The 26,682-nt window shown below is 41.9% G+C and overlaps 1 protein-coding gene and 1 non-coding gene across 48 annotated transcripts in view; both read left to right on the top strand.

Moving 5' to 3' along the window:
* Window positions 1–24,405, top strand: part of CKAP5 (cytoskeleton associated protein 5) — a 102,075-nt gene extending 77,670 nt beyond the window's left edge. For 18 of the 47 annotated variants that reach the window (XM_081538566.1, XM_081538549.1, XM_081538550.1 and 15 more), the window contains 17 exons: window positions 4,538–4,663; window positions 5,919–6,068; window positions 6,378–6,581; window positions 6,788–6,923; window positions 7,352–7,545; window positions 8,745–8,917; window positions 10,082–10,255; window positions 10,775–10,895; window positions 17,078–17,257; window positions 17,832–18,019; window positions 18,533–18,608; window positions 19,324–19,512; window positions 19,605–19,742; window positions 20,160–20,243; window positions 20,335–20,494; window positions 23,416–23,567; window positions 23,692–24,405. In XM_081538566.1, coding sequence (XP_081394692.1) covers window positions 4,538–4,663; window positions 5,919–6,068; window positions 6,378–6,581; window positions 6,788–6,923; window positions 7,352–7,545; window positions 8,745–8,917; window positions 10,082–10,255; window positions 10,775–10,895; window positions 17,078–17,257; window positions 17,832–18,019; window positions 18,533–18,608; window positions 19,324–19,512; window positions 19,605–19,742; window positions 20,160–20,243; window positions 20,335–20,494; window positions 23,416–23,567; window positions 23,692–23,937 — 2,691 coding nt within the window. In that variant the 3' untranslated portion in view covers window positions 23,938–24,405. Of the gene's footprint in view, window positions 1–4,537; window positions 4,664–5,918; window positions 6,069–6,377; window positions 6,585–6,787; window positions 6,924–7,351; window positions 7,546–8,744; window positions 8,918–10,081; window positions 10,256–10,774; window positions 10,896–17,077; window positions 17,258–17,831; window positions 18,020–18,532; window positions 18,609–19,323; window positions 19,513–19,604; window positions 19,743–20,159; window positions 20,244–20,334; window positions 20,495–23,415; window positions 23,568–23,691 lie in introns of all 47 variants that reach the window. The other 29 variants (XM_081538583.1, XM_081538571.1, XM_081538572.1 and 26 more) reach the window with 6 other exon arrangements.
* On the top strand, window positions 7,038–7,148 carry LOC145528081 (small nucleolar RNA SNORD67). Its single transcript, XR_014070152.1, has one exon. It is a non-coding gene; the product is annotated as a small nucleolar RNA SNORD67 (small nucleolar RNA).
* Window positions 24,406–26,682: the final 2,277 nt, after the last annotated feature.

Below are 26,682 nucleotides of genomic sequence, written 5' to 3'. Positions count from 1 at the left end.
GGCCTCTCTGTCCATCACCAACTCCCGGAGTCTACCCAAACCCATGTCCATCGAGTCGGTGATGCCATCCAACCATCTCATCCTCTGTCATCCCCTTCTCCTTCCGCCCCCAATCCTACCCAGCATTAGGGTCTTTTCCAATGAGTCAACCCTTCGCATGAGGTGGCCAAAGTATTGGAGTTTCAGCTTCAACATCAGACCTTCCAATGAACACCCAGGATTGTTCTCTTTTAGGATGGATTGATTGGATCTCCTTGCAGTCCAAGGGACTCTCAAGAGTCTTCTCCAACACCACAGTTCAAAAGCATCAATTCTTCGGCGCTCAGCTTTCTTCACCGTCCAACTCTCACATCCATACATGACTACTGGAAAAACCATAGCCTTGACTAGACGGACTTTTGTTGGCAAAGTAATGTCTCTGCTTTTAAATATGCTATCTAGGTTGGCCATAACCTTCCTTCCAAGGAGTAAGCGTCTTTTAATTTCATGGCTGCAGTCACCATCAGCAGTGATTTTGGAGCCCAAAAAAATAAAGTCTGACACTGTTTCCACTGTTTCCCCATCTATTTCCCATGAAGTGATGGGACCAGATGCCATGATCTTAGTTTTCTGAACGTTGAGCTTTAAGCCAACTTTTTCACTCTCCTCCTTCACCTTCATCAAGAGGCTCTTTAGTTCTTCTTCACTTTCTGCCATAAGGGTGGTGTCATCCGCATATCTGAGGTTATTGATATTTCTCCCGGCAATCTTGATTCCAGCTTGTTTCTTCCAGCCCAGCGTTTCTCATGATGTACTCTGCATAGAAGTTAAATAAGCAGGGTGACAATATACAGCCTTGACGGACTCCTTTTCCTATTTGGAACCAGTCTGTTGTTCCATGTCCACTTCTAACTGTTGCTTCCTGACCTGCATACAGGTTTCTCAAGAGACAGGTCAGATGGTCTGGTATTCCCATCTCTTTCAGAATTTTCCACAGTTTATTGTGATCCACACAGTCAAAGGCTTTGGCATAGTCAATAAAGCAGAAATAGATGTTTTTCTGGAACTCTCTTGCTTTTTCGATGATCCAGCGGATATTGGCAATTTGATATCTGGTTCCTCTGCCTTTTCTAAAACCAGCTTGAACATCTGGAAGTTCATGGTTCACGTATTGCTGAAGCCTGGCTTGGAGAATTATGAGCATTACTTTACTAGCATGTGAGATGAGTGCAATTGTGCGGTAATTTGAGCATTCTTTGGCATTGCCTTTCTTTGGGATTGGAACGAAGACTGATCTCTTCCAGTCCTGTGGCCACTGCTGAGTTTTCCAAATTTGCTGGCATATCAAGTGCAGCACTTTCACAGCATCACCTTTGAGGATTTGAAATGGCTCAACTGGAATTCCATCACCTCCACTAGCTTTGTTCGTAGTGATGCTTTCTAAGGCCCACTTGACTTCACATTCCAGGATGTCTGGCTCTAGGTGAGTGATCACACCATCGTGATTATCTGGGTCATGAAGATCTTTTTTGTACAGTTCTTCTGTGTATTCTTGCCACCTCTTCTTAATATCTTCTGCTTCTGTTAGGCCCATACCATTTCTGTCCTTTATCGAGCCTATCTTTGCATGAAATGTTCCTTTGGTATCTCTAATTTTATTGAAGAGATCTCTAGTCTTTCCCATTCTGTTGTTTTCCTCTATTTCTTTGCACTGATCGCTGAGGAAGGCTTTCTTATCTCTCCTTGCTATTCTTTGGAACTCTGCATTCAGATGGGAATATCTTTCCCTTTCTCCTTTGCTTTTCACTTCTCTTCTCTTCCCAGCTATCTGTAAGGCCTCCTCAGACAGCCATTTTGCTTTTTTGCATTTCTTTTCCATGGGGATTGTCTTGATCCCTGTCTCCTGTACAATGTCACGAACTTCTGTCCATAGTTCATCAGGCACTCTGTCTATCAGGTCTAGTCCCTTAAATCTATTTGTCACTTCCACTGTATACTCATAAGGGATTTGATCTAGGTCATACCTGAATGGTCTAGTGGTTTTCCCTACTTTCTTCAATTTAAGTCTGAATTTGGCAATAAGCAGTTCATGATCCGAGCTACAGTCTGCTCCCGGTCTTGTTTTTGCTGACTGTCTAGAGCTTCTCCATCTTTGGCTGCAAAGAATATAATCAATCTGATTTCGGTGTTGACCACCTGGTGATGTCCACGTGTAGAATCTTCTCTTGTGTTGTTGGAAGAGGGTGTTTGCTATTACCAGTGCGTTCTCATGGCAAAACTCTATTAGCCTTTGCCCTGCTTCATTCTGTACTCCACGGCCAAATTTGCCTGTTACGCCAGGTGTTTCTTGACTTCCTACTTTTGCATTCCAGTCCCCTATAATGAAAAGGACATCTTTTTTGGGTGTTAGTTCTAAAAGGTCTTGTAGGTCTTCATAGAATCGTTCAACTTCAGCTTCTTCAGCATTACCGGTTGGGGCATAGACTTGGATTACCGTGATATTGAATGGTTTGCCTTGGAAACGAACACAGATCATTCTGTCGTTTTTGAGATTGCATCCAAGTACTGCATTCAGAGTATTGACTATTCTATATTTACAAAAGGGAAATTGCAGAACTGTACAATCAATAGTAAATCTAGAGAAAACTATTTTATTAACTACACGTAACTGATGAAAATGTGTCAGTGGAGGACATGTTTTACTATCCAGTACATTTATTGTTACATCCCCATTATAGAAGGGCCATCCTGTGGCTGTTCTTCTCAATATTAATTACTCATTTTCCTTCCCTGTGCTTGGGTCCTTCAATTCAGTGAGTTAATTTAAATGGGTAATTATCTTCTGAACTGTCCAATAAAACTGTTCTTTTCCTGTCCTCCTCCCTCTCCTCATCCCACATTTAACAAGTGCTTATTTTCATTTTTGATCACAAGTGCTTTAAAGTAGTTTTGACTCTATTCTTAATGCCACTTTTTTTTTCAGACTTTTGCAGTTTACAAAGCAGTTTGACGTAACTCATCTCTTTATTTGTTTTGACTAGATGGCTTCAGTCTTTGAAATAGAAAGAAATGCTGGCCTACTGGAAATAGCAGACTTTTGCTGCATTTACTATAATAATAATTCCAGTAATGAAATTCTAATTTTACCTTAAATATGTATACTATATGTTCACAGTTTCTTTCCATCTGATACAAAGATTCTAAATCTTGGATTATTTTTAAGAGCCACTTTAGTAACTTAAGTATTTAAAATGTTTGAGCAGTTTTCTCTAGAAGCAGGTTCTCAAAGTGTCTTCAGTTAGAATGATGTGATAGAGATTTTATATGCAGAGAAACAGAAAGGCTTTCTCAACTAAGTGATATTAAATGTGTGACTGCCATTCAAAACGTCATTAATATGGAAAGCTATAAACGGTGTTGAAGATTTCAAGACAGAAAAGAGCTATTCATTCAGTTCAGTTCAGTTGCTCAGTTGTGTCTAACTCTTTGCAACTCCATGAACCGCAGCACGCCAGCCCTCCCTGTCCATCACCAACTCCTGGAGTTTACTTAAGCTCATGTCCATTGAGTCGTTGATGCCATCCAACCATCTCGTCCTCTGTTATCCCCTTCTCCTCCTACCTTCAATCTTTCCCAACATCAGGGTCTTTTCAAATGAGTCAGTTCTTCACATCAGGAGGCCAAAGTATTGGAGTTTCAGCTTCACCATCAGTCCTTCCAATGAATATTCAGGACTGTTTTCCTTTAGGATGGACTGGGTGGATCTCCTTGCAGTCCAAGGGACTCTTAAGAGTCTTCTCCAACACCACAGATCAAAAGCATCAATTCTTTGGCACTCAGCTTTCTTTATAGGCCAACTCTCACATCCATACATAAAAACTACTGGAAAAACCATAGCTTTATATGTCACTTATCTCTCAATTTTTTTTAAAGAATTGTCCAGTAAACAAAAATAACCTGTGACCCAGACCATTGATATAGCTTTTCCAGCCACATCATGTGCCCACCCACGCACTAACCAACAGTTACTTAAGCCTGCTATCGGAAACATTGCTAGAAAACCTGTACACATGGAGAAGGAAATGGCAACCCACTCCAGTGTTCTTGCCTGGAGAATCGGGGACCGCAGAGCCTGGTGGGCTGCCGTCTGTGAGGTTGCACAGAGTTGGACACGACTGAAGCGACTTAGCAGCAGCAACAGCAGATCAGTAATTTATCTGTGGGAAATTTCAACACTTACAACTTTGTATCTTCTCGTTATGTGTGTGTACTTATTCCTGGTCAGATCTCCCAGTGATTAAAATGAGGTTGGAAGGTTGGGGAAATATCGGGGCATTTTACAAATTTAATAAAGTAGCTACTATTATATTCTAGTTAAAAAAAAAGAAAACCTGTACACAAACATATCAATGCAAGATTCTACTCATTTGTTTCTTTCATTTGGAATATGATATAGAAAGATGTCTGGTTTACATGGTACCCTTTTACTAGGCAGTAACAGTGAAATCCTAAGGAGAAGTAATCTATCTAACCATTATTCCCTGCACCTTGGTTGTAGACTGCCCAAGGAAAGAAAGTTCCGAGCAAAACCAGCTTGAAGGAAGATGAAGACAAATCTGGTCCTATATTTATTGTTGTTCCAAATGGGAAGGAGCAAAGAATGAAAGATGAGAAAGGACTAAAGGTAAGGAAAGAATTAAAGTCTTAAGGAAGTTTTTGCTTTGTTTTATAATCAAGAATTAAAGTTTCTATCTGAAATTCATATCATTGTGAAATATCTAATAACTAACTAAATCTTTTGCTTGTGAATTGTATCTTGTTTCTCTAAGACTGCATTATGGAAATATTAAATCCTACAGCATTAATTCCTACCAAAGAAACTATGGAATGGAGATGTTGCCTTTTTTTCTCTCAGTAGAAAGAAGTAGAAATTTTGGGGGAGTTTGTGGGGTTTTTATTTTGTTTAGAATCAACGACTGGAAAGTAGTCATTGATTTTTATCAATTAAAGCATATGTAATATGCCACTCCTTAATCTTTCTTGTACCTGATACTTTAAAAGATAGGTTTGATAACTATATATGACTAGTTCAATAATTTATCTTTTGATGTTTTGGTTTTATTAATCAGTTAAAATTTTTTTCAAAATACATAATTTTTTTAAAATTCAAACTGCAAAAAAAGTACAGAAAGTATGAGAAGGATGTCTGCTATTCCAGTCTCCCTGAATAGGGAAAATACCAGTTTTTAAATTTATTACTCTAAAAATAATATTCCATTCCTGTACAATCATATATGAATAAATATATAGCTCTCCTTGTGCACAAGTGGTGGGAACAGCCCATGCTCTTCGTTCTAAATCTTACTTTTTTCTTTTAATGGTATTTGAAATACTGTCTTGAAGATTGTTCCATGTCTGTACGCATATGTGCTTTCAGTTTATTGGTACATCGTATGTGTGTACCTGTCTTTATCCTCAACCCACTATGGTAAACGTTTAAGTGGCTTCTAGTATTTGCTCTTATAAACTATACTGCCATAGGCATCTTTGAATATCAGTTTGTGCATGTATGTAAGTATATTTATAATAAATGCCTAGATTGATATGTACATTTAAAATTTTTATACATATTTCAAATTTTCCCTTTATTAAAATTATGCCAACAGTATTCACCATGTTATACGATAACAAAGCATTGATTTTTCTAGTAAAAATTGCTGAAAGTTCTATTCCTAAAAGATTTTCAGAATTAAGCTTCCAGAGTATGACAGATTGAAAGTGTACTTTGCATTCATATTTAATTACAAATTAATCTTCGTGAATTTAAAAATATCCTATTAAATTGATTCCTGCAGCTGCTTTAAATAGAATGTCTCTATGCATCTCAGTTGAACCCCTTGCAGCCCCTTTTCACTGTTTTTTGTCTGTTTGTTTCTCAGGTATTAAAGTGGAATTTCACTGCTCCACGGGATGAGTACACTGAGCAGCTAAAGACCCAGATGTCCAGCTGTGTGGCCAAATGGCTGCAAGATGAGATGTTTCACTCAGACTTTCAGCATCATAACAAGGCCCTTGCTGTCATGGTTGATGTAAGTTTGCAACAAAATGAATAGGCATGAATCTTGGATGTGTGAAAATGCTGAGCTCTGTGAAATAATCAGAAGTTTGCATGACTCGGGAAGGAACTAGAATATACCATGTTCTCTGTTCTTAGAGCTTTCTTACTATCTGATTGAATAAATGACTACATGTCTATAATTTGGGGTCTTAAATGGAGGCTTAAAAATCTACTATCTTTTTTTTTTGGATTGTAGTAAAATTTAAGAGTTACTTGCCTAATAGAAATTAAATTTTTATACAGTCTAATTTGTGGGGGTTTTCTATTGTTTTGTTTCAAGCACTTGGAGAGCGAAAAAGAGGGTGTCATTGGTTGCCTGGATCTTATCTTAAAGTGGGTTACGCTGCGGTTTTTTGACACCAATACAAGCGTCCTCATGAAAACCCTAGAATATTTAAAATTGCTCTTCACCCTGCTAAGTGATGAAGAATATCATCTTACTGAGAACGAAGCATCTTCCTTCATCCCCTATCTCATCCTCAAGGTAGTACATTGTTCTCACTCTGGAAGATTACTCAAGTTCCCAGCTACTTCAATCCCTGCACTTTTATTCCCTCTCCCATCTCCCATCTATTGTATGATGATGACCTTCCCCGCTCCTTTTCTTCTTTCAGGGTGTAGCGGCACACGAGGGGGCGCCTTTGCTACTCAGACAGTGCCTCACTTTGTTATTATTTCCTCCTTGACCAGGTTGGAGAGCCAAAGGATGTCATTCGTAAAGATGTCCGTGCCATCCTGAACCGGATGTGCCTTGTCTACCCAGCCAGCAAGATGTTCCCCTTCATCATGGAAGGAACCAAATCCAAGAACTCCAAGCAGAGAGCTGGTAAGCCAACTATTGGTTGATGCCTGTGCCTATATTGATGCAACAGTGACCTCTCAAAGAAATAGTTTATAGATGAACCAGGAAATTTCTTGGTTCCAGCCTTCTGATTTGGACTGTGAGAGTGATGAGTTGCACACTGGTGGAGCCACAGTATCAGGTGATACAGGCACCACCCAGTACCTCCCTGGTGACAAAATCAAGTGCACAGGGGCCATCTGACTCACAGGCATCCCTTCTAGGAGCACTTGCTATAGCACCATTGTTTCGTTGTATATTTTGTAGAAGGCAGTAAACAAGGAGAAATTCAAGGCAGAGCCAGAATAAGATTAGCCCTTCATGTATGCCAAGGGAAATGTATCCAGTAAAGATAGGTCTTTGTGCCAAATGTGTGTTGAGTGTCCTTAATCTAGCCTTTCTTTCCCCATCAGAGTGCCTGGAAGAACTGGGTTGTCTGGTCGAGTCCTATGGCATGAATGTTTGCCAACCAACCCCGGGAAAAGCCTTAAAGGAGATAGCGATTCACATAGGAGACCGTGACAACGCTGTGCGCAATGCTGCACTCAACACCATTGTCACAGTGTACAATGTACACGGGGATCAAGTGTTCAAGCTGATTGGAACCGTGAGTCACTTTTCTCTGAACATTTTCAGCATGTTGTGCATTGAAAGATCACGTAGGTGACAAATTTTGTCCCATCTCAACTTTTACCACTTTTTATTAAAACTCAACCTCTCAGTGTGTCCTGAAATCCATATAAACCCTTGACGGTGCATCTGATTACTTTGGGACACTTAAGACTGTGTTTTACTGGAAGTTAGATTTTCTTTCTGAGCATTCCCCTCTTACCAATTTGCTTTAGATGAAAACTATTTTTGAATCAAGAAATTTGAGCTAGTCTGGAATTTAAGTTGTGCCTGGCAATCTCCTTGATAACGTTTACTGCATTTACTTTTTAGTGAACAAGTACTCGTGTATAATGTGGGATTCTGGTACCTGTCAGATCAAAAGGGTCTTGAGCTGCAGACATGAGCCAGACTCTCCAAACTCTCTTCTGTTTTTGACTCCTTAGTTCCTCTGAGCCAATCACTATCGTGACTGGACCTGTTCGTCACTCCAGTTACCTCTTAGTAGCACATGTATTTACCCTGTGCTTGTATATTTTTATTTACATTTATCTCATTTAATCCTCACTATAAGGCCAGTGAAGGAGATAAAGCAGATGGGAATTTTACAGATGACCAGAAGTGAAGTTTCTTGCCCATAGTCACACCACTAGTTTAGTGGTGACACCACAAACATGAAGTTCTGTTTAATTCTTGACCTTTTTATTTGTAGTTATTCATGGGGCCTTTCCTTTTGTATCCTTTTCTTGTTTCATATGTTCTCTTACTAAAGCAAGTCAGGTTTTAGCAACAGTTGATTTTAAAGTATAGGTCGTGTTTGAAAGTGAACATACCCTAACCTAGGAGGTTATGTTTGCTTCAGCATGAAAACGGAGATTAATTCTTGGGTCTTCCAATTACATCAAGATTATATGAGGTTTTGGGGCTTCCCTCGTATCTCACTCAGTAAAGAGTCTGCCTGCAATGCAGGAACCCGGGTTCGACTCTTGGGTTGGGAAGATCCCCTGGAGAAGGAAATGGCAACACACTCCAGTATTCTTGCTTGGAGAATCCCATGGACAGAGGAGCCTGGCAGGCTACAGTCCATGGGGTCATAAGAGCTGGACACGACTTAGCGACTAAACCACCATATGAGGTTTTTAATTCTTTGGAATTCTAGTAGAGAGGTGAGCTAACAAATATGGCTTCTATTAACAGCTTTCTGAAAAAGATATGAGCATGCTTGAGGAGAGGATTAAGCGGTCAGCAAAAAGGCCTTCGGCTGCACCAGTAAAACAGGCAGAAGAGAAACCCCAGCGCACACAGAGCATCAGCTCCAGCACCAACACGCTGCGCAAGGGGCCAGCCGAGGACGTGTCCTCCAGACTCAGGTGCGTGGGGCGAGATGCTGGTCGGAGGGCATTTCTGTGGACTTCGCCTGTGTGCTCAGAGCGTATCCTATAACATAATCTTGAGTTCTTGTAGCCATTATCATGCATGACACAGTGTCTGGGTATATGTCTTGTAACCAAATGTTTAATCCTTCAGTCTTCATTGTCTTTGTCTCAAAACCACTTCTAAATAGTCTTGTGCCTTCTTTCACTGCTTTTCCGTGGACAGAATTATGTATCGCACTTATAGGATGTAAGTACTGCCTGCTAATTTCTCATTAGCAGGGCTCTTATATCTTTCTAACTTCTGACTTGGATTCATCCCCTCTGGAGGGCTACTGGTATAGAGTTTGTAACCAGGGTGGAGGGTGTCCAAGTAGCCGTGAGTCAAGCCTTCCCTGAAAGTCCACTGGCTAGCAGGAGTGTCAGCTTGGTGTCCTGTGGCCAAAGCGTTGGTTCACCTTCTTCCTTGTGTTATGTTTGGTCATGGTCAGGTTCCTGTTCCTCTCATAAAGCTGAGTAAAATGCATGTAACCCAGAATTGGCTTAGGGACTCAAACTGCCTTCTAAGCAAGACAACTCTATTTTGGGTCATATCATGAGTATAATTTTAACCAATTTGGAAACTGTGAATATCTACTGCTTAGCTGTAATGCTGGTCCCAACTCGTCAAGAGTGAATATTCCTAAAAAGAGGTGATTGTCCCTGAAGTATAAAATTTACTGAACACTGCATGGGATGATGCTTGTAATGAGAAAAACATAAACACTAGTTCAATTGGTGGAAAAGATCCAGGCAGTCTAGATATTTCTTAGGTTTTTGCCCAGAAGTCGTGACCTTTGAGTCAATATAAATATTCTTTATTATTTACTGCCTCAACTGGAATAGCAGTACAAGGTTTGTTGGCTTTAGTGAACTAGAGAGAATACTTATAACTTGGCAGTACTATAAGTACAAGTTAATCTACTCTCTTAGGATATTCACGAACCAGTGTTGTTGCCCATTGAAGGCACTTGCTTAGAGGCAAGGATTTAAATCATTCAGGGGGGCTGAAACCAGAAGTTGAACATCTGTCTTGCAGCTTTGGGGCGGTTGGCGGTGCTGCTCTTGCCCTTAGGTTCAGAAGTCTCTTTTAGTTCAGGACCCTCCTTCTGTTTCCCTTAGCCAAGCCCGAAGCATGAGTGGGCATCCTGAGGCAGCCCAGATGGTTCGCCGAGAATTCCAGCTGGACCTAGATGAGATTGAGAATGACAGTGGCACGGTGCGGTGTGAAATGCCAGAACTTGTTCAGCACAAACTGGATGACATTTTTGAACCAGTCCTTATTCCTGAGCCCAAGTAAGTTAACCCATTTAAGTATAAGCAGTTCATGATCATCAGAGTGTACATATTGAAAAGAGTTCTCTGTCCAATTAGAACTTTTTAGAATAGATTCAGTTCAGTTCAGTCGCTCAGCCTTGTCTGACTCTTTGGGACCCCATGGACTGCAGCACACCAGGCCTTCCTGTCCATCACCAACTCCCACAGAGTTTACTCAAATTCATGCCCATTGGGTCGGTGGTGCCATCCAACCATCTCAACCTCTGTTGTCCCCTTCTCCTCGCGCCTTCAATCTTTCCTAGCATCAGGGTCTTTTCAAATGAGTCAGTTCTTTGCATCAGGTGGCCACAGTATTGGAGTTTCAGCTTCCGCATCAGTCCTTCCAATGAATATTCAGGACTGATCTCCTTTGAATAGATTACTGTCTGGCTAATAGAGGTTCCTTACTGAAACATGGATGTAGTGGGGAATTACATAATTCCAACTCATTGGGATACCTTGTGATAATTGAATGTTTTCCTTTGCTCTGCTCCATAGGATCCGGGCTGTTTCTCCACACTTTGATGATATGCACAGTAATACAGCATCCACAATCAATTTTATTATCTCCCAAGTAGCCAGTGGTGACATCAACACAAGCATCCAAGCTCTGACACAGGTAATGGTGGTATTGCCCATGGCAGTGATTCCATGATGACTGTAGAGGTGGGAATAGTGATGGCTGCACATGGGGTCCAGCATTAGGGGAGGCCGGCAGTGTTCAGTGCCACCCTGATGACAAGCGTGCGCAGGGACCACTCTGAGACATCACTTGCTGCATAGAGCTTGCTCTACAGGGTGGAGCTCTAACAGAGCCTTGCTTTTTACAACTGCATTCTTTCATCGGAGGCTGGGACATAGCAGTGGGTAGGAACCAGCTTTCATGGAGCTTTCTTAGATTTTAGTGGACAGAGACAAACAAAATACCAATAGTAACTACTGTGCAAATAAAACTCAAATGGGGTGATGGGAGAGAGGGAACTAAGTACTAGTTACTTAGATGGGTAGTTGGGCTTCAAGCAGAGGACAGCTAGTACAAAAGCCCTAGAGTAGGAATGACCTTCATGTGGTCACAGAAACAGTACAGGCCAATGTGCCTGGAACACAGGTGGCAAGAGGGAGAATGGTACTGAATGAAATTTGAAGGGTGGACAGAGACCAGATCACGTAGAGCTGTAAAAGCCCTGGGGTGAGTTGTTTGGATTTTCAGTGTGATCCGAAGTCATTAGAGACTTTTGAGCAAAGAGAAACTACATGTGTTTTAAAATCGTTCTCTTCTTCCTCTGCTTCCCTTTCCTAATGGTGCAGTCTTAGAGCCAGGAGGAGGGCAGCACAAGGAAGGCACCTACCTTGTGGCACAGGGTGGGAATAGAGAGCCACAGTGGCCCAGCGCGAGGGTCTCCAAGCCCAAACGTCGTGAGGAGGCTGTCATTTGGGAGGGATGACAGAGCCAGGAATCCGAGCCAAAGCCGGAAGAAGACAATGTCCTTGGGGGGAGCCGACACGGCATGGTATTAGGACACCCCTAGCAGGGTGAAGAGGATATTCATGTGTGTTGGAGGGGAGCGGGGCAGCTGGTGGGTGGCCCAGAATGGGGACCCAGAGCCCAAACAATGGAGGTTGGCCTGGGAAAGGGCTGGCGGCAGAGATGGGAGATCGTTTACATATAAAGGGATTGGTCAAATAAATATAATAAGGAAAATGGGAGCCAGAGAAGGGTGATAAAATATGGAAGCCCAGGGAAAGAAAATGAACTCTGCTATTGGACTGGAATTAGATGCATCAGTATGAATTCATGGTTTTCGATATACAGATATAGAAATAAATGTCAATGTAATCGTATGTGCATATGTATATATGTGGTATATAATAAATGTATGTTACAGATAATATGCACATATAGGTATATAATACCTATCCAGAATACTTAAGAACTCCTATAACTCATTGACAAAAAAACAAAACCCAGTTCAAAAATTGGCAAAGGACATGAACAGACATTTCTCTAAAGACGATATACAAATGGCAAATAAGCAAGTAAAAAGATGCTCACCATCATTAGTCATTAGGGAACTACAGATCAAAACCACAATAAGTTACCACTTCACAGCCATTAGAATTTTTTTTTTTAATGGAAAATAGCAAGTGTTTGCCACAATATGGAGAAACTGGAACCTGAGTGTATTGCTGGTGGAAACATAAAGTACTATAACCATTGTGGAAAATAGTGGTTTCTCAAAAAGTTAAATATAGAATTACAATAAGATCCTCAGATCCCCTCCTAGAAAGCAGAGATTCAAACAAATACTTATGCTCCAAAGTTCACAGCATCATTATTGACAATAGCCAGAAGGTGGAAACAGTTCAAGTGTCCATCAACAGATGAATAAATAAAATTGGGTGTGTATATATTTATATACACATATACACACACACAGTGGAATATTAGTCATAAAGAATGAAATTCTGACACATGCTTCAACATGGATGAACCTTGAAAGCATTATGCTAAATAAAATTTATCAGGCACAAAGGGACAGGTATTGTGTGATTCCACTTACATGAGGTACCTAGAATAGCCAAATAAAGAGACTAGAATCGAGTTTACTAGGGGTTGGGCAGGTGGATGGATGGAGAGTTAGGATTTTAATGGGTACAGATTCTGTCTGGAATAATGACAAGGTTCTGGAAATACTGATGATGGCTCTACAACATTGTGAATAAATGTCATTGGATTCTACACTTAAAAATGGTTAAAATGGTAAGCTTTATGTTATATATATATTACCATAATGAAAAAATAAAACTATAAGTACCTAGGAATGATCAAGCAGCATACATATAAGACCTTTATAGAGGAAATTTTTAAGTTTTGTTGAATGACATTATTTTGTTACATTCCCAAATAAACAGAAATATACTGTGTTCTCAAGATTCAGTATTAGAAAGATGCCAGCTTCTCCTCAAGTTATATCTGTAAATTCAATGCCATTCCAATCAAAATCTTAAGTTTTTTTTTTTCTGAAGTTGAGAAGCTGATTCTAAAATTTATATGGGAAATCAAAGGGCCTAAAAACAGCAAAGACAGTTTTAAGACACTGTTTTAAAATAAAAACACAGTAGAAAGGACTTACACCACTGGTATTAGCAGTGATGACAGAGCCAGTGTAATTAAGTCAGCATAGTACTGGCCCAAGGAAAAAGCAGACAGACCATCAGGATGGAACAGAGAGCCCAGAAACAGACTCACATCTAAAGAAAACTTAAAGCACAGGAGTCATTAACATCTCTTAACAAATGCAAAAAGTAGAAGATACACTGACCAAACTCTTTGCTGATAACCCAACAAAATTTTTAGTAAATAATATTAATATCACAAAAGATACTGGCTATTTGAAAAGTATGAAACACCCTAAATCAACATTTTGATTCCACTTGTTTGACTTAGTATGAATAGAATGCTAGATTTCTTATTTACATTCACTCAAAATTGTTCCATATATTTTGGCATCTAATATATTGATAAAAAAACTAGAAAGTTTATTATCTTAGTGATTTAAAAAAAATTTTTTGAGGCTTGAAACTTCTAATCCAATTCTGAGAATATAAAGAAATACTATGTTGTAAAAAAAAAAAAGAAAGAAATTAACATGTGATACAGTATGATTAAAGTATAGATTCTGTTCAAATTCCACAAAATTTTATGCTAGTGTCCATTATTTGTTTTCATATCTCATTCAAGATTCCGCATTATATTTAGTTACATTGAGCAGCTTCAGCTGCGTGTAACAGATTCTGGTAAATTCTCTTATCATTTTTATTCTGTTACAAACATTTTCTAATTTTCCTTGTTATGGCTTCGTAGGTATACCCATCATTTAAAAGTGGACATTTAATTTCCAAATACATGGGGTTTTTTAAGTGTCTTTAATATTAATTTCTCATTTTTCTGTTAATTTCTCATTTAAACACTTTCTACTCTGCAGTCACGCCTCTGTTTTTTCAGTCTTCTAACTTGATTGAGGCTTTCGATGGCTAAGTCAAAGATTTCCCTTGGTAAATGTCACACTGCACTTGAAAATATGTGGGCTATTAATATCTTTTGATATTGATTTCTAACATAATTCCACAGTGATAAGAGAACAGACTATGATTTCAAGACCTTTAGACCTTGAAACTTTCACCTTATTTTATATCCCTGGGTATGTTCCCGTGTCTCCTAGTTTATTGTCTGTGAACTTTTTTTTTTTTGAGAGTTGTGAGCTAAGTTTTATTTGGGGCAAAATGAGGACTGCAGCCCAGAAGGCAGCATCTCAGATAGCTCTGAGAGACTGCTCTCAAGCAGCAGTGGGGGAAAGACAATATATAAGGTTTGGGGGAAGTAGTAGTAGTAGTAGTCGTTTAGTCGGTAAGTCATGTCCAACTCTTGCGACCCCATGGACTGTAGCCCACCAGGCTCCTCTGTCCATGGGATTCTCCAGGCAAGAATACTGGAGTGGATTGCCATTTCCTTCTCCATGTCTGTGAACTTTAAATAGAATGTCTGTCCTACTGTCATATGAAAATTGTATGAATCTTAATTACATTGAATTGGTTCAAAGTGCTTTTCAGGTCTACTATATCCTTCTGCTTTTTCTGTATATTCGTTCTACTAACTTTTGAGAGTTTGATATTGAAACTCCAACTAAAAATCTTAATTTATCTACTTAAAAAAATAATTGTAATATTTGGGGCACTATATGTAACTTTGTTCTGTGTTTTCCAAGTCTTCTGTAAATGTGTTATCATACTTTCATAGTTTAAAAAATAAAAAAGAAAAAGTCAAAACTCTTAACAGTGAAGGAAACAATTTCCTTCTACAACTATACTGAAGCTACTGAACTCAGAAAAATATATTGCCTGAAGTGCATTTATTATTGAAGAAAGGCTAAAATAACTTAGTACTTAGAAATTAGAAAAATAAAAAAATAAAAAATTTGAGAGTAGGTAATATAGCTAAAATTCATGAAATTCTAAAAGCTGGTTCTTGTAAAAAAAAAAAAGAGAGAGATTTGAAATTAAAAATCCCTTATTAGCCTGATTGGAGAGCAAAAATATAAGTACCAAGACAAATTTGATCATATAAAAATTTTAAGATTTTAATTTGGAGAAATTTACTGTGTACTGTCAATAAACAAGTGTTATATTATGGGATATATTTGCATATGACCAATAAAGGACCAATAAGTACAGTAAACAGAATTCTTGCTACTCTTGAGAAAAAGAGAACCTAAAAAAAAATAAATAACTCAAGGATAAGAATAGGCAAATTGCAGAAGATATCCAAATGGCCAGTAAACACGTGTGAAAAGATGTGCAGCACCTCCCCACCACAGAAATGCACATTAATAAGATCATCACATTTAAACTTTCAGAGTGACAAAAGGTAAAATGAGTAATAATACTTCCAGCTGATAGAGACACTGAAAAAAACAGTACTCTTACACATCACATGTAGAAATGTGAATTACGTGCCAGTGCGTTTTTAAAGAAAACAACATAGCAATATCCATTATATCATAATTTAAAATGTTTTATCCTTCAACCAAAAAGTTAAACTCTTGGCACACTTTTTTTTTAGAAATTAAAAGACAAGTACCTTGGGATATATAGGTACACAAAGATGTTTATTGTAAAATTGTAGTGGACAAGATATCCAAACTAGTTGATCGGTCAGGGAATGATGAGGTTTTGGTGTGTCTATATGTGGACTATTGTATAGCCTTTAAGAGTAGAATTGTTTCTGTTGACTTTAAGGATTTTCATAATTTTCTGTTAGGAAAGCTAGATGCAGAGAAGTGTATACACTATAAAGATTCTTATGGCATAAACAGTGCCCTAAGCCTTGACCCTCTGTATGTGTGCATGCATGCTTCTATGTGATTCTGTGAACAGGAAAGTATATCAGGCTGTTGATGTTAATTACCTTGGAAAGAGAGTAAGCCCCCCATCTATATATATATTTTTAAATTTTGTCCATATTGGAAGTGTTGTTAAACTGTTGCAATTATATAAAATTGTATGTGCTTATGGGTATACATGCATAAAGAAATTAAAGTAGGACCACCAGCTTCTCAACACAAGATGGCACCATTCACATTGCACTTTGTATAGATGGTGCCCCCTGGAGGTGTGCAGTGTAGCAGCCTTGCAGGAAAGAGTGGTCATGAATATTGTGATTGTCAGTAATGATTGTCTCAAGGTGTAATTTATGTAATCATAAAAACAAGGTCTTTTTACAGTAGTGAATAGGAAGTATGTGTTTTTCCCATAGTAACATTTTACTATTAGTAACAACCAGTCTACTGAACCAAAAAGAACCTGGATCAAGATGTGGAAAACTTGAGTATTGAATTTGAACTGATTTTACTGAGCCTCATTTTTCTCATCTCGTAAATGAAGATCTTACATCCAGCCCTGTCAGTTTCTACCTCTCAGAGATGTTGGAATAATGAAATGACATAATGGGTATAAAAACACTCTCTTTAATAAATTAGCATTTAAACACAAGGATTATTATCTCCTAAACTAGATAGCGAGCCTCTTAGAATAGGAGCTGCAGTTAACTCACACCGTAGTATCTTGCTCTGTAAATATTTATTGAATGAGTCCCTAAGGACTAGTTATTTGTATATTAAGTGATTGAGTTTTTTCAAGCTAAGATATTAGAAGTGCTTTGCTAATAAATATTAGACTTGTAGTGTCTTCCTGCTACCTAGAAGTATGAAGCTTGGAAAATACATCTTGGATTTTTGTTATCAGATCGATGAGGTCCTGAGACAGGAAGACAAAGCAGAAGCCATGTCTGGCCATATCGATCAGTTCCTCATAGCTACGTTCATGCAGCTGAGACTCATCTACAACACGCATATGGCAGACGAGAAACTGGAGAAGGATGAAATCATCAAGTTGTATAGCTGTATCATTGGCAACATGATTTCGGTAAGGCTACCTCAGCAGATGCGCAGTTTCCCTTCAGTCTCTCATCCCGCCCAGGTTCTCAAGCCTGAGTGGGTTCTGATGTTCCAGTGAAACATGGGAAACATACATCATTTGTGGGATTTTTCCATGTAAGCTATTGACTACTTCCACTGGACGCTGGACATTCCAGCCCACCTTATTGTGAGGAGACTCACAAACTACCTGGAATTCTGCTTTCTGCCAGTTTCTTCATCAGTCATGGTTGGGCTTTAGCTGGCTTTTCACAGAAACTGATGGTCAGTAATGATTGCCTCAGGGTGTAATTTACGTAATCATAAAAATAAGATCTTTTATAGTAGTGAATAGGAAGTATATGTTCACATTAAAAATACTTTTTATAACAGGAAGGAAGCACGCCAATTAATTTTCGCTATTACTGGAGATTTGGGAGAGTAGTGATCTTTTATTTTTTTCCTAGTACTTTGAATTTTTATAAATACAGTATAATTGTTTATTAGACTATGCCACCCATGTTTCTCTTCCTCACTGTGTATGTTGAGTTTCACGCCTCTCTAACACAATTCTCATTGGATAGCTGTTTCAGATAGAAAGCCTCGCCCGAGAGGCCTCCACTGGAGTTTTGAAAGACCTGATGCATGGCCTCATCACCTTAATGTTGGATTCTCGAATTGAAGATCTGGAGGAAGGGCAGCAGGTGATCCGTTCTGTGAACCTCCTGGTGGTGAAAGTTCTGGAGAAGTCAGACCAGACCAACATCCTGAGGTATATTTGTACTATGAGCATTAGAGTCTGGAACAGCCTCTCTTTTGTCTACACATAGAAACCAAAAGGTACTAGATTGGTTGTAAGTTTAGGTTTGTCTGATAAATTACTACTCTTCTCTTCCTCAAGAACCAAAGTTATTCCAACCTGAGACAGCAGTTATAGTAACAGCTCAATAAGCCAGCCAATATTATGAGTTTTCTAGACTAGGACTGTGGAATTTGTCAGTTACCTCCTCTTTGGTATACAGTTCATTTCATGTACATTTCTTTCTTAACTACCAGTGACAATGAGAAATAGCTACAAGCTTTACCATTTACCAAGTGGTAACTTACTAAGCTTCAATGATGTTTATTTTCTTAATGACTGAGTAATCAAGGACAGTTCCTGATGCATGAGCTCTTCATTTCTCAGATGTGTAGAGACTGCTTACACTTGTCTTTCAGTTACTGACTTTAATTGGAATGTAGGCTTGAAACTTATTAATGCTATTGTGTTGGGTTTGTTTTCTAGCGCCCTTCTTGTTTTGCTCCAAGACAGCCTCCTAGCAACAGCCAGTTCTCCCAAATTCTCAGAGCTTGTTATGAAGGTGAAGTTGACATAATTTGATCTCTTTTCTTTTAAAGTGTAGGGAAAGAGGATTGAAAGTAAGTCAGCCAGGCACACCTGAATAACACAGTTGTTCTCCATTTTTCCTTTCCTTCTATACCCCCAGTTCAGGCCTAAAAAAATTCCTGGTCTCAAACAGTGAAAAGATAGAACTATTTTATGAATATCTCCAGTTTTCCTAGAATCTAAAGGCAAGAAGTTTGATGAGACAAATTTCATTTCTCATGGGGGGAAAAATATGTATAGATTTATAATGTTTTGGTCTCTCTTTTCAAAACTGCAGATGAACATATCTGTAACATTATAATACCGTTACTACTACACTGTCATAGTGTAAAATATTTTTCTTTCCTCAGAGTAGATTTGATTAGGTAATATGAACTACTCTCAGGAACCAAACAAACCCAGGACAGAATTTCCACATTTCCTTATCATTTAAAGTCCCATCTCTAGGGTGTGGGAAAGAGGAATGAAGATGGTCAGGTAGATGACTTGTCACACGTTAACCAGTGACATGGTTGAAGTAAATAATATTGTTCGTGTTAGCAGTTGAACTCGAATGCTCATGAGGCGCCACTCTCATCCCCCTGGCCGTCCTTCAGAAGTGACCCCAGAGCTCAGGGAGAGCAAATGGTGACAGAGGTGATCCTCGTTCTTCAGTGACTCCTTCTCACTTTCGTTTCCTTTTTAAATAGTGTCTCTGGAGGATGGTTCGACTACTGCCTGATACCATCAACAGCATTAATCTGGACAGAATTCTTCTGGATATACACATTTTCATGAAGGTCTTCCCCAAAGAAAAACTCAAGCAATGCAAAAGTGAATTTCCCATAAGGACCCTAAAAACGCTGCTGCACACTCTATGCAAACTAAAAGGGCCCAAGGTGAGTGAGAACAGCATCCATTCCCGTGGGAGCTTGAGAGAGCGTCACGGATGTGCCACCACTGCCATTCAACGTACACGTTTCTCCCTCAGATCCTAGACCACCTGACTATGATTGACAACAAGAACGAGTCCGAGTTGGAGGCCCACCTCTGCCGGATGATGAAGCACAGTATGGACCAGACCGGGAGCAAGTCCGACAAGGAAACAGAGAAGGGAGCATCTCGAATTGTGAGTGTCCTGCCTTGAAAGACTGAGAGAAGTGATCTTGCCAAAGGAATAAGCCACCAGAGCCTGTCTTTCTTAGGGCCTAAGGTGAAGGCTCAGGGATCAGTCCAATCACCTTGATGTTTTCAAATATAAACTCTCACCTTGGGCTTTTTGTCCCTAAGGAAAGTTTCTGTGTACATGCCTAAGGCATCGACCTGTGAGCTTTAATTAGAGAGGGACTTTCCTCCCTAAGTTTAGTTGAAAACCTGAGACTGCTACTGTTTCTGCTGCAGCCTCTGCAGCTCTGGGGCTTCTGTTATCTGCAGGAACATACCAGGAAGGGCTGAAGTTTGAGATAAGACTTTCAGTTCTTATCCAACCACTGGTTCCTAACTAATAACTCGGATCTAACCAATGGTTCCTTCCTTGTGTCTTTAGGATGAAAAATCATCAAAGGCCAAAGTGAATGATTTCTTAGCTGAGATTTTTAAGAAGATTGGCTCTAAAGAGAACACTAAAGAGGTGAGAGGGAAAAGGTTGACCCAAATGGGGATCTGCTTTACGGAAAAGAGTCACTAACATCTGTCTCCACCTCCTTTTCCTTGTTAACCAGGGCCTAGCAGAGTTATATGAATATAAGAAGAAATATTCAGATGCTGACATTGAACCATTTCTGAAAAATTCCTCACAGTTCTTCCAGAGCTATGTTGAGAGAGGCCTTCGGGTGATTGAGATGGAGAGGGAGGGCAAAGGCCGTATTCCCACCTCAACAGGTATGGTTCCCTCTGGTGACTCCAGGAATAAGCTAAAAATCGCTCCCCGCCTCAGCCATCAGGGGTGCTGATGGGTTTACATTTCTGTCCACTCATCTCAGGACTTAACGGCCACAGTGAGACAGAGAGTAGTCAGCTCTCACCTCAGCCTCAATCCGTGTCAGAGTCCAGCATCGGCAGCGTTCTCGGACCTTGGAAGCAGCTTCTCCCCTGGCCCTGGGCCTCCGCGCTCTCTTGGTCCCCTCCTCCCTCACTGCTGCCCCCCAGGTCTCTCCAGCTGATTCTTCTCTCCCTGAGCTCTTAATGTTGATGTCGCCCTGGGTTCTTAGTCTCATCCCCGTAACTAATCCATCTACTCGCATCACTTTAAATACAGTTTCTATGCCAGCCAATTTCCTCTCTTGTCCAGCTCAGACCTCCTCCCTGATCCCAGCTGATAGATCAGGCCTGACATCAAACTCGAGTTCCTGGTGGTCCCCAAAGCCTGCTTCAGTCGCATTCTGCTCCATCTCACCGGATGGCAACTTTGTCCTTCCAGTTTGCTCAACCCCCAGCTTTTGAGTATTCTCTTCCCCTCGGTCAGGGAATCCTTTTGAGGGACTTCCCGCGTGGTCCCGTGGTTAAGAGGCCACACCTCCAGTGCAGGGGTGCGGGTTCAGCCCCTGGCTGGGGAACTAAGATCCCACTTGCCACGTGGTGCAGCCAAAAAAAAAAAAGAGATCTTTCTGACTTTAGTTGCAAACAGACAGAATCCACCCACACTTCTAACCTCCACGGCCAATCCCTGCTTCTCTTACATGGATTACAGCTCTCTATCCCATCTCCCTATAGTCACTTCCACACAGAGCATTACAACAACGCTCCTCAAACATTTTCCAAAGGCTCTCCCTTTCATTCAGCAGAGCAGAAAGCCTTACACGAAAGGTCTGTGCGGTCTGACATGATGTGACCTCCTGATCCCTCTAGAACTGTCTCCCTCCTGCTACCCTCTCTGACTTCTGTTCCACGGCAGCTTCACCAGCTCCCTCGCCGTTGCTGGGACGCACCAGGCACACAGCTGCTTCAGGCCTCTGCACCGGCTGTCTCTTGCCTTTAGACTGCTCTTCTCCACGACAGTCTTGTTTGCTCCTTCTCATCTGTGTCAGTCAGCGAGGCCTGATTTACAGCTTGCAACCTACCCCTCACTCCCCCTAGTACTTTACCTCCCATGACACACACCATAAAACATCATGTTCATTAGATTGATTGTTTGATGTTTGTTTCTGCTAAAATTTAAAATTCACAGGGGTAAAGATTTGTTGCCTGGCACATAGTAGGCACTCAGTAGGTATTTTGTTGAATATATATAAGTGCCTGTCCTGATGTTAAGCTGGAATATTACTGTCCCCACAGTGGAAAAGCCTGTACTAGAGAATTTCTGCTCAACAAAGGATCTAGAGACAAAAGGAAGATTTCGGGGGTATGAGTGACAAAAAAGAGCTGTCCAGAGTCTTAAACCAAAACAAGGCCCAACTGCTGAAGGCCCCTCAGCACACAGAGCCCTCGCAGTGGTCCTGTATGTAGTTCTTCCCGAGCTCAGTGAAGCTCACCCCCCGAGTCCTAACCTCCGTGCCTGTGACTCTGTGTCCCCCTGCGTGTCTCAGACTCCGGTCGGGCTCTCTCACCGCCTGTCTCTCTAGGCTGCAGTGTCAGTGTGTTCGCTTACGTTGTTTCTTCTTGGGTGTGTTTTTGTTGTTGTTTCTGGGTTTTTTGGTTTGTTTTTGTTTTCCCCATAGTTGGTCTTGTTTTTAACCCCGTTAAGTTACGCCTCTCCAAGACCCAGAGTCCGTTCTGGAAGCGTGGTGAGCGAGTCAGGGGCCACGTGCGGATGTTCCTGGTTGAGGTCATCGGGGCAGGGCCTCCGTCTCTCATGTCCAGAGTCCTTTCTGGGAAAGTTCGATGTTTGCAACACAGACGTGTGACCCCACCGGTAACTGAATGCCTGAAAGTGCTCAGGCTTCCCTCCTGGCTGCGTTATTCTTCACTCTTCACTCGCTCAGAGTATTCTCGTCTGTACATTAAAGGATTCCTTCTTCTCAGGAGTAACCTGTTTTTACTTTGTTCTGTTTACCATAGAGGGTTTTTCTTCCCGGTACTCTTGGCTTATGTAATGCCTTTTCATTGATATCAAATTGGATATTTTAAACGCTTGCACTTTGTGGTGGTTCTGCTCAGAGAGCTGTGAGAGATTTTGTTTTGGTTTGATTTGGTTCTGATTTTCCCCACTCCTCCCAGAATAGTGATCTCGACGCTCCAGCTCCTACTCCTCCTCTTTGGACACCTCAGTCTCCTCCTCTTTCTCCTACTGAATAAACGGCAGCCTTGAGCTCCTTGCTGTGCTCCCTGGTTGGGATAAGAGCGTTCCCCTGTGTATCACTTGGTCGAAATCAACTCTGATTCTTGAAAGTATTTAAAGTCCTTCAGGTTCTTCACTTGGGCACTTAGCATTTACTCAGGAGTAGCTCGGGCTCTTTGGATTGCCCAGTTCAGCCATGGGTGACAAGAATGAAACGCCTATAGAGCTCAGGCGGTAGGTGGATGGCCCAGCTCAACACTCAGTGCCTTCTGGGGCTTCCCTGGTGGTCCAGTGGTTAAGACTCCTGCAGGGAATGTGGGTTCAACCCCTGTTCAGGGAACTAGATCCCACATGCCACACGATGAGGCCAAAAAAAAAGAAAAATTCAGTGCCTTTATCAGTTTTGGAAGTTCTTATTAAGTTTATCTTACATATTTCAGAGTACCTTTTATCACCAACTCCAGGTAGTCATCAGGTAGAGTGCTGATATTCAAGGCCCAAATTGTTCCCTTGGGTGGGAGATCTAACAAGGGCAGTCGGGGCAGGAGGTATATATCTGAATACTCCTTCCACATTTCCCCCTTAGGCATCTCCCCTCAGATGGAGGTCACGTGTGTGCCCACCGCTACAAGCACAGTGTCCTCCTTAGGTAACACAAATGGAGAGGAGGTGGGACCATCCGTCTACCTGGAGAGGCTGAAAATCCTCCGACAGCGATGCGGGCTGGACAATGCAAAGGTACTGCTCGTCTCCCCCTGTGTGGGGCGGGGAGGGCTGGCCAGAGAGGCCGCAACCCGGCCTCGGGGTGGATCGCTCCAGAGCCGCCTCCTGACCTGCTTGACAGCATCTCTCCTCTCGACAGCAGGATGACCGGCCTCCGCTGGCCTCTTTGCTCTCCAAACCAGCAGTCCCCACGGTGGCCTCGTCCACAGACATGCTGCACAGCAAACTCTCTCAGCTCCGCGAGTCACGGGAGCAGCACCAGCATTCAGACCTGGACTCCAACCAGACCCACTCTTCAGGAACCATGACCACCTCCTCCTCCTCCACAGCTAACATTGACGACTTGAAAAAAAGACTGGAGAGAATAAAGAGCAGCCGCAAATGAAGCCGCCCCCTCCGGCGCCCTGCAGCTTTAGTTGACTAAACTAGGAGTCCTCATAGTTCAGGCGGCCTCGGCAGGCCCGCTGGACGCAGACCGGGCTGTATGTATCGTACTGTGGACCTGGGGGAGGCGTCGTCGAGGCACAAGTCCTTTGCACACCGTCCGCTTCTCCCCGCCAGCATCCTGCCTCTCTAGAAGACTGTGTCTTAGTGTAGTGTACAGACCTGTAAACAGCGGGCCTCCTCTCAGCTCAGACGAGTTTCCACATCCTTTTTCTTTTTAATTGCTCATTTGTAAAGTTGTCCTAATCTTTCCTAGCTTTTAACTATTAGAAACTCTTGACTAGTTTTCCTTTGAGTTTGTGAGCTCTTCTCCTTGTAGCCCTGAAGGGTCACTGTATTCTGTATGAATGCATGGCATGATACAACTAATTTAAGAGTCTTTTATAAATAAAGTTTGCATTAACTATAACTGTGTTCCAAGATGCTCCATATTGGGGAGTGTCGGCAGCTGTCCATCGCCTGATCTTGAGACCTGCTGGGTGCTCAGCCAGTGAGAGAAAGGGTCATCGTTGCTGCTGTCGGAGCTCCGTGTTTTCCCGGCCCACAGCCTCGGTGCTGTCTCTCCCCCCTTTGGAGTGAGAGGAGCTCAACTCTCCTGCTCGCCACGTGCGGCTCCTAAGGGAGCAAAGAAACCTTTCTTCCTTGTTTTAAGATTTTTGGTCGCGACTTCTATCCCATCATCACCATGGCTCCAAGGACCTCTTAGGTCTCCTGCCACCTTGCCACCCAGATGCATGTGACCTTGTGCCCAGGGATGAGCTGGGCTACAATGGCTGTCACACCACAGCTAGACGTGGGGTCACCTTACTAAAGGAATACAGAGAGCACAGGGGCTTCCTGCCTGGTTAGCAGAGTCTCTTTGAAGCTAGACTGACAGTCGCTTCACACTCTGTCTCAGTAAAGACTAGAAATAGGGCCCCCCTGGTGGTCCAGTGGCTGAGACGCCACAGACCCAGTGCAGGGTGCCCAGGTTCTATCCCTGGTCGCGGAATGAGATCCCACATGCCGCAGTGAAAAATACAGCAAGCCACAACTAAGATCTGATACAGTCTAAATCGTGTTTAAAAAAAAAACTAGAAATAAACTGAGGGTTCACCTCTGTAGTATATTCCACAAGGCCCCCTTCCACAGTCAGAAAACATTTAGGTCAAAGGAACCTTTCTACACACCTCTTACTTAACTGGTGTTCAAGAAATGAAAGGGTGATGGGAAATGAATCCTCTTGATTCTAGTCATGATTTTCAGATGGTCCACATGCGGCCTGAAACAAAAAATTAAATTTGCCTGTCCCTTCTATTGGGAATATAGAAGTAAGCCTTTCACTAAAAGGAAGACAGACGAGAACGAACGTAGTTAGGAAAATGGCTGTGCTTGGATCCTGAACTAGCACAGCTAATTTGAAAAACCAAAGTGGCCATCAGTCTTGTGAGAAGGTGCGCCCTTGTTTAAAAAGCATATTTGGGTTATTACAACTAACTGAATGCCTTCCCCTTGCTCTGGGTTAAAGCTCTGGGCTGCCAAGATCCTGCATACTGACTGAGTTTCTAGTTTTTACCCTACTTTCTGGTCAACGAGAACCTAAGAATGAGGAACTCAGTCCTAATTCTTCCTTGATGTATTTAAAAAAATGAGAAGGGGAAAAAAGGAGAGGAAGGGGAGAGGTGGGTGAAGATACCTACCTTAGGTCCCCTCCAGCTTTAAACCATGAAATCTAAAGATCTTAGCTCCTAGGCCCAGAAGGTGACCACCCATGCTGCATGCACCTCTGAGCCCAGGGTTGAGAATTTCACGTCCTAGAGGTGGTCACCGAGGCAGCTCCCTGGCACACATATCGCAGGCTGCAGTGCCCGCTTCCCTGAGTCACACATGCACCCAACAGGAAGAGGGATACGCCGAGGCCAGCTAGAAACTAGAGCTACGCAGAAGGGCAACGGTGTGTCAGAGCTACGTACGCGCCGTCCCAGGCACTGACCTCCAACCACGGCACATGACAGCGTGTGCTGTGAACAGACACCTTCGAGGTTCTATGGCTCTTCAGAATCCAAACCCTTTAAGAATCCACTTCCCATTTCTTAGGAAAACAAATTACTCAAGTCTGATAACCACTGTGGGAGTGGAAATTCCAGGCAGCAACAACCCCACCGCTGGGCTATTTCAGGGACCAGAGAGGGAAGTGGCCGGGGAACTTTCACCACGCCGGGCAGCAGGGAGGGTAAGAGCAGCAGGGACACACGGAGAGCTGCCCAGGTACCAGCGGCTTTGCTCCGTACACAACGCCAGCAGCCTCCTTGAATCCTCAAAACCTTATTAGGTGAATGACGTCATTATATACATCTTACGCATAAGGGAACCGAGGCTCCAGGAGGTCAAGTGACCTTTTTGCCTGCGCTTAGTGGCTTGCAGAATCCTAGTTCCCTGACCAGAGATCAAACTTGGGCCCCAGCATTGGAAGCGCCGAGTCCTAACCACAGGACTACCAGGGAATTCCCATGATTATCCTTTTTAAGGCTGACACCAAAATATGGGCTTCCCAGGTGGCTCAGATGGTAAAAAATCTGCCTGCAATGCAGGGCACCTGGGTTTGATCCCTAGGTTGAGAAGATCCCCTGGAGAAGGGAATGGCTACCCACTCCAGTATTCTTGCCTAGAGAATTCCATGGACAGAGGACCCTGGTGGGCTACAGTC

This window comes from Giraffa tippelskirchi, chromosome 11 (genome assembly GCF_054371585.1).
Source record: "Giraffa tippelskirchi isolate mGirTip1 chromosome 11, T2T-mGirTip1v1.2.pri, whole genome shotgun sequence".
Classification (NCBI taxonomy): domain Eukaryota; kingdom Metazoa; phylum Chordata; class Mammalia; order Artiodactyla; family Giraffidae; genus Giraffa; species Giraffa tippelskirchi.
Note: the sequence above shows the minus strand (reverse complement) of the source record. Positions and strands in the feature narration are given on the sequence as shown.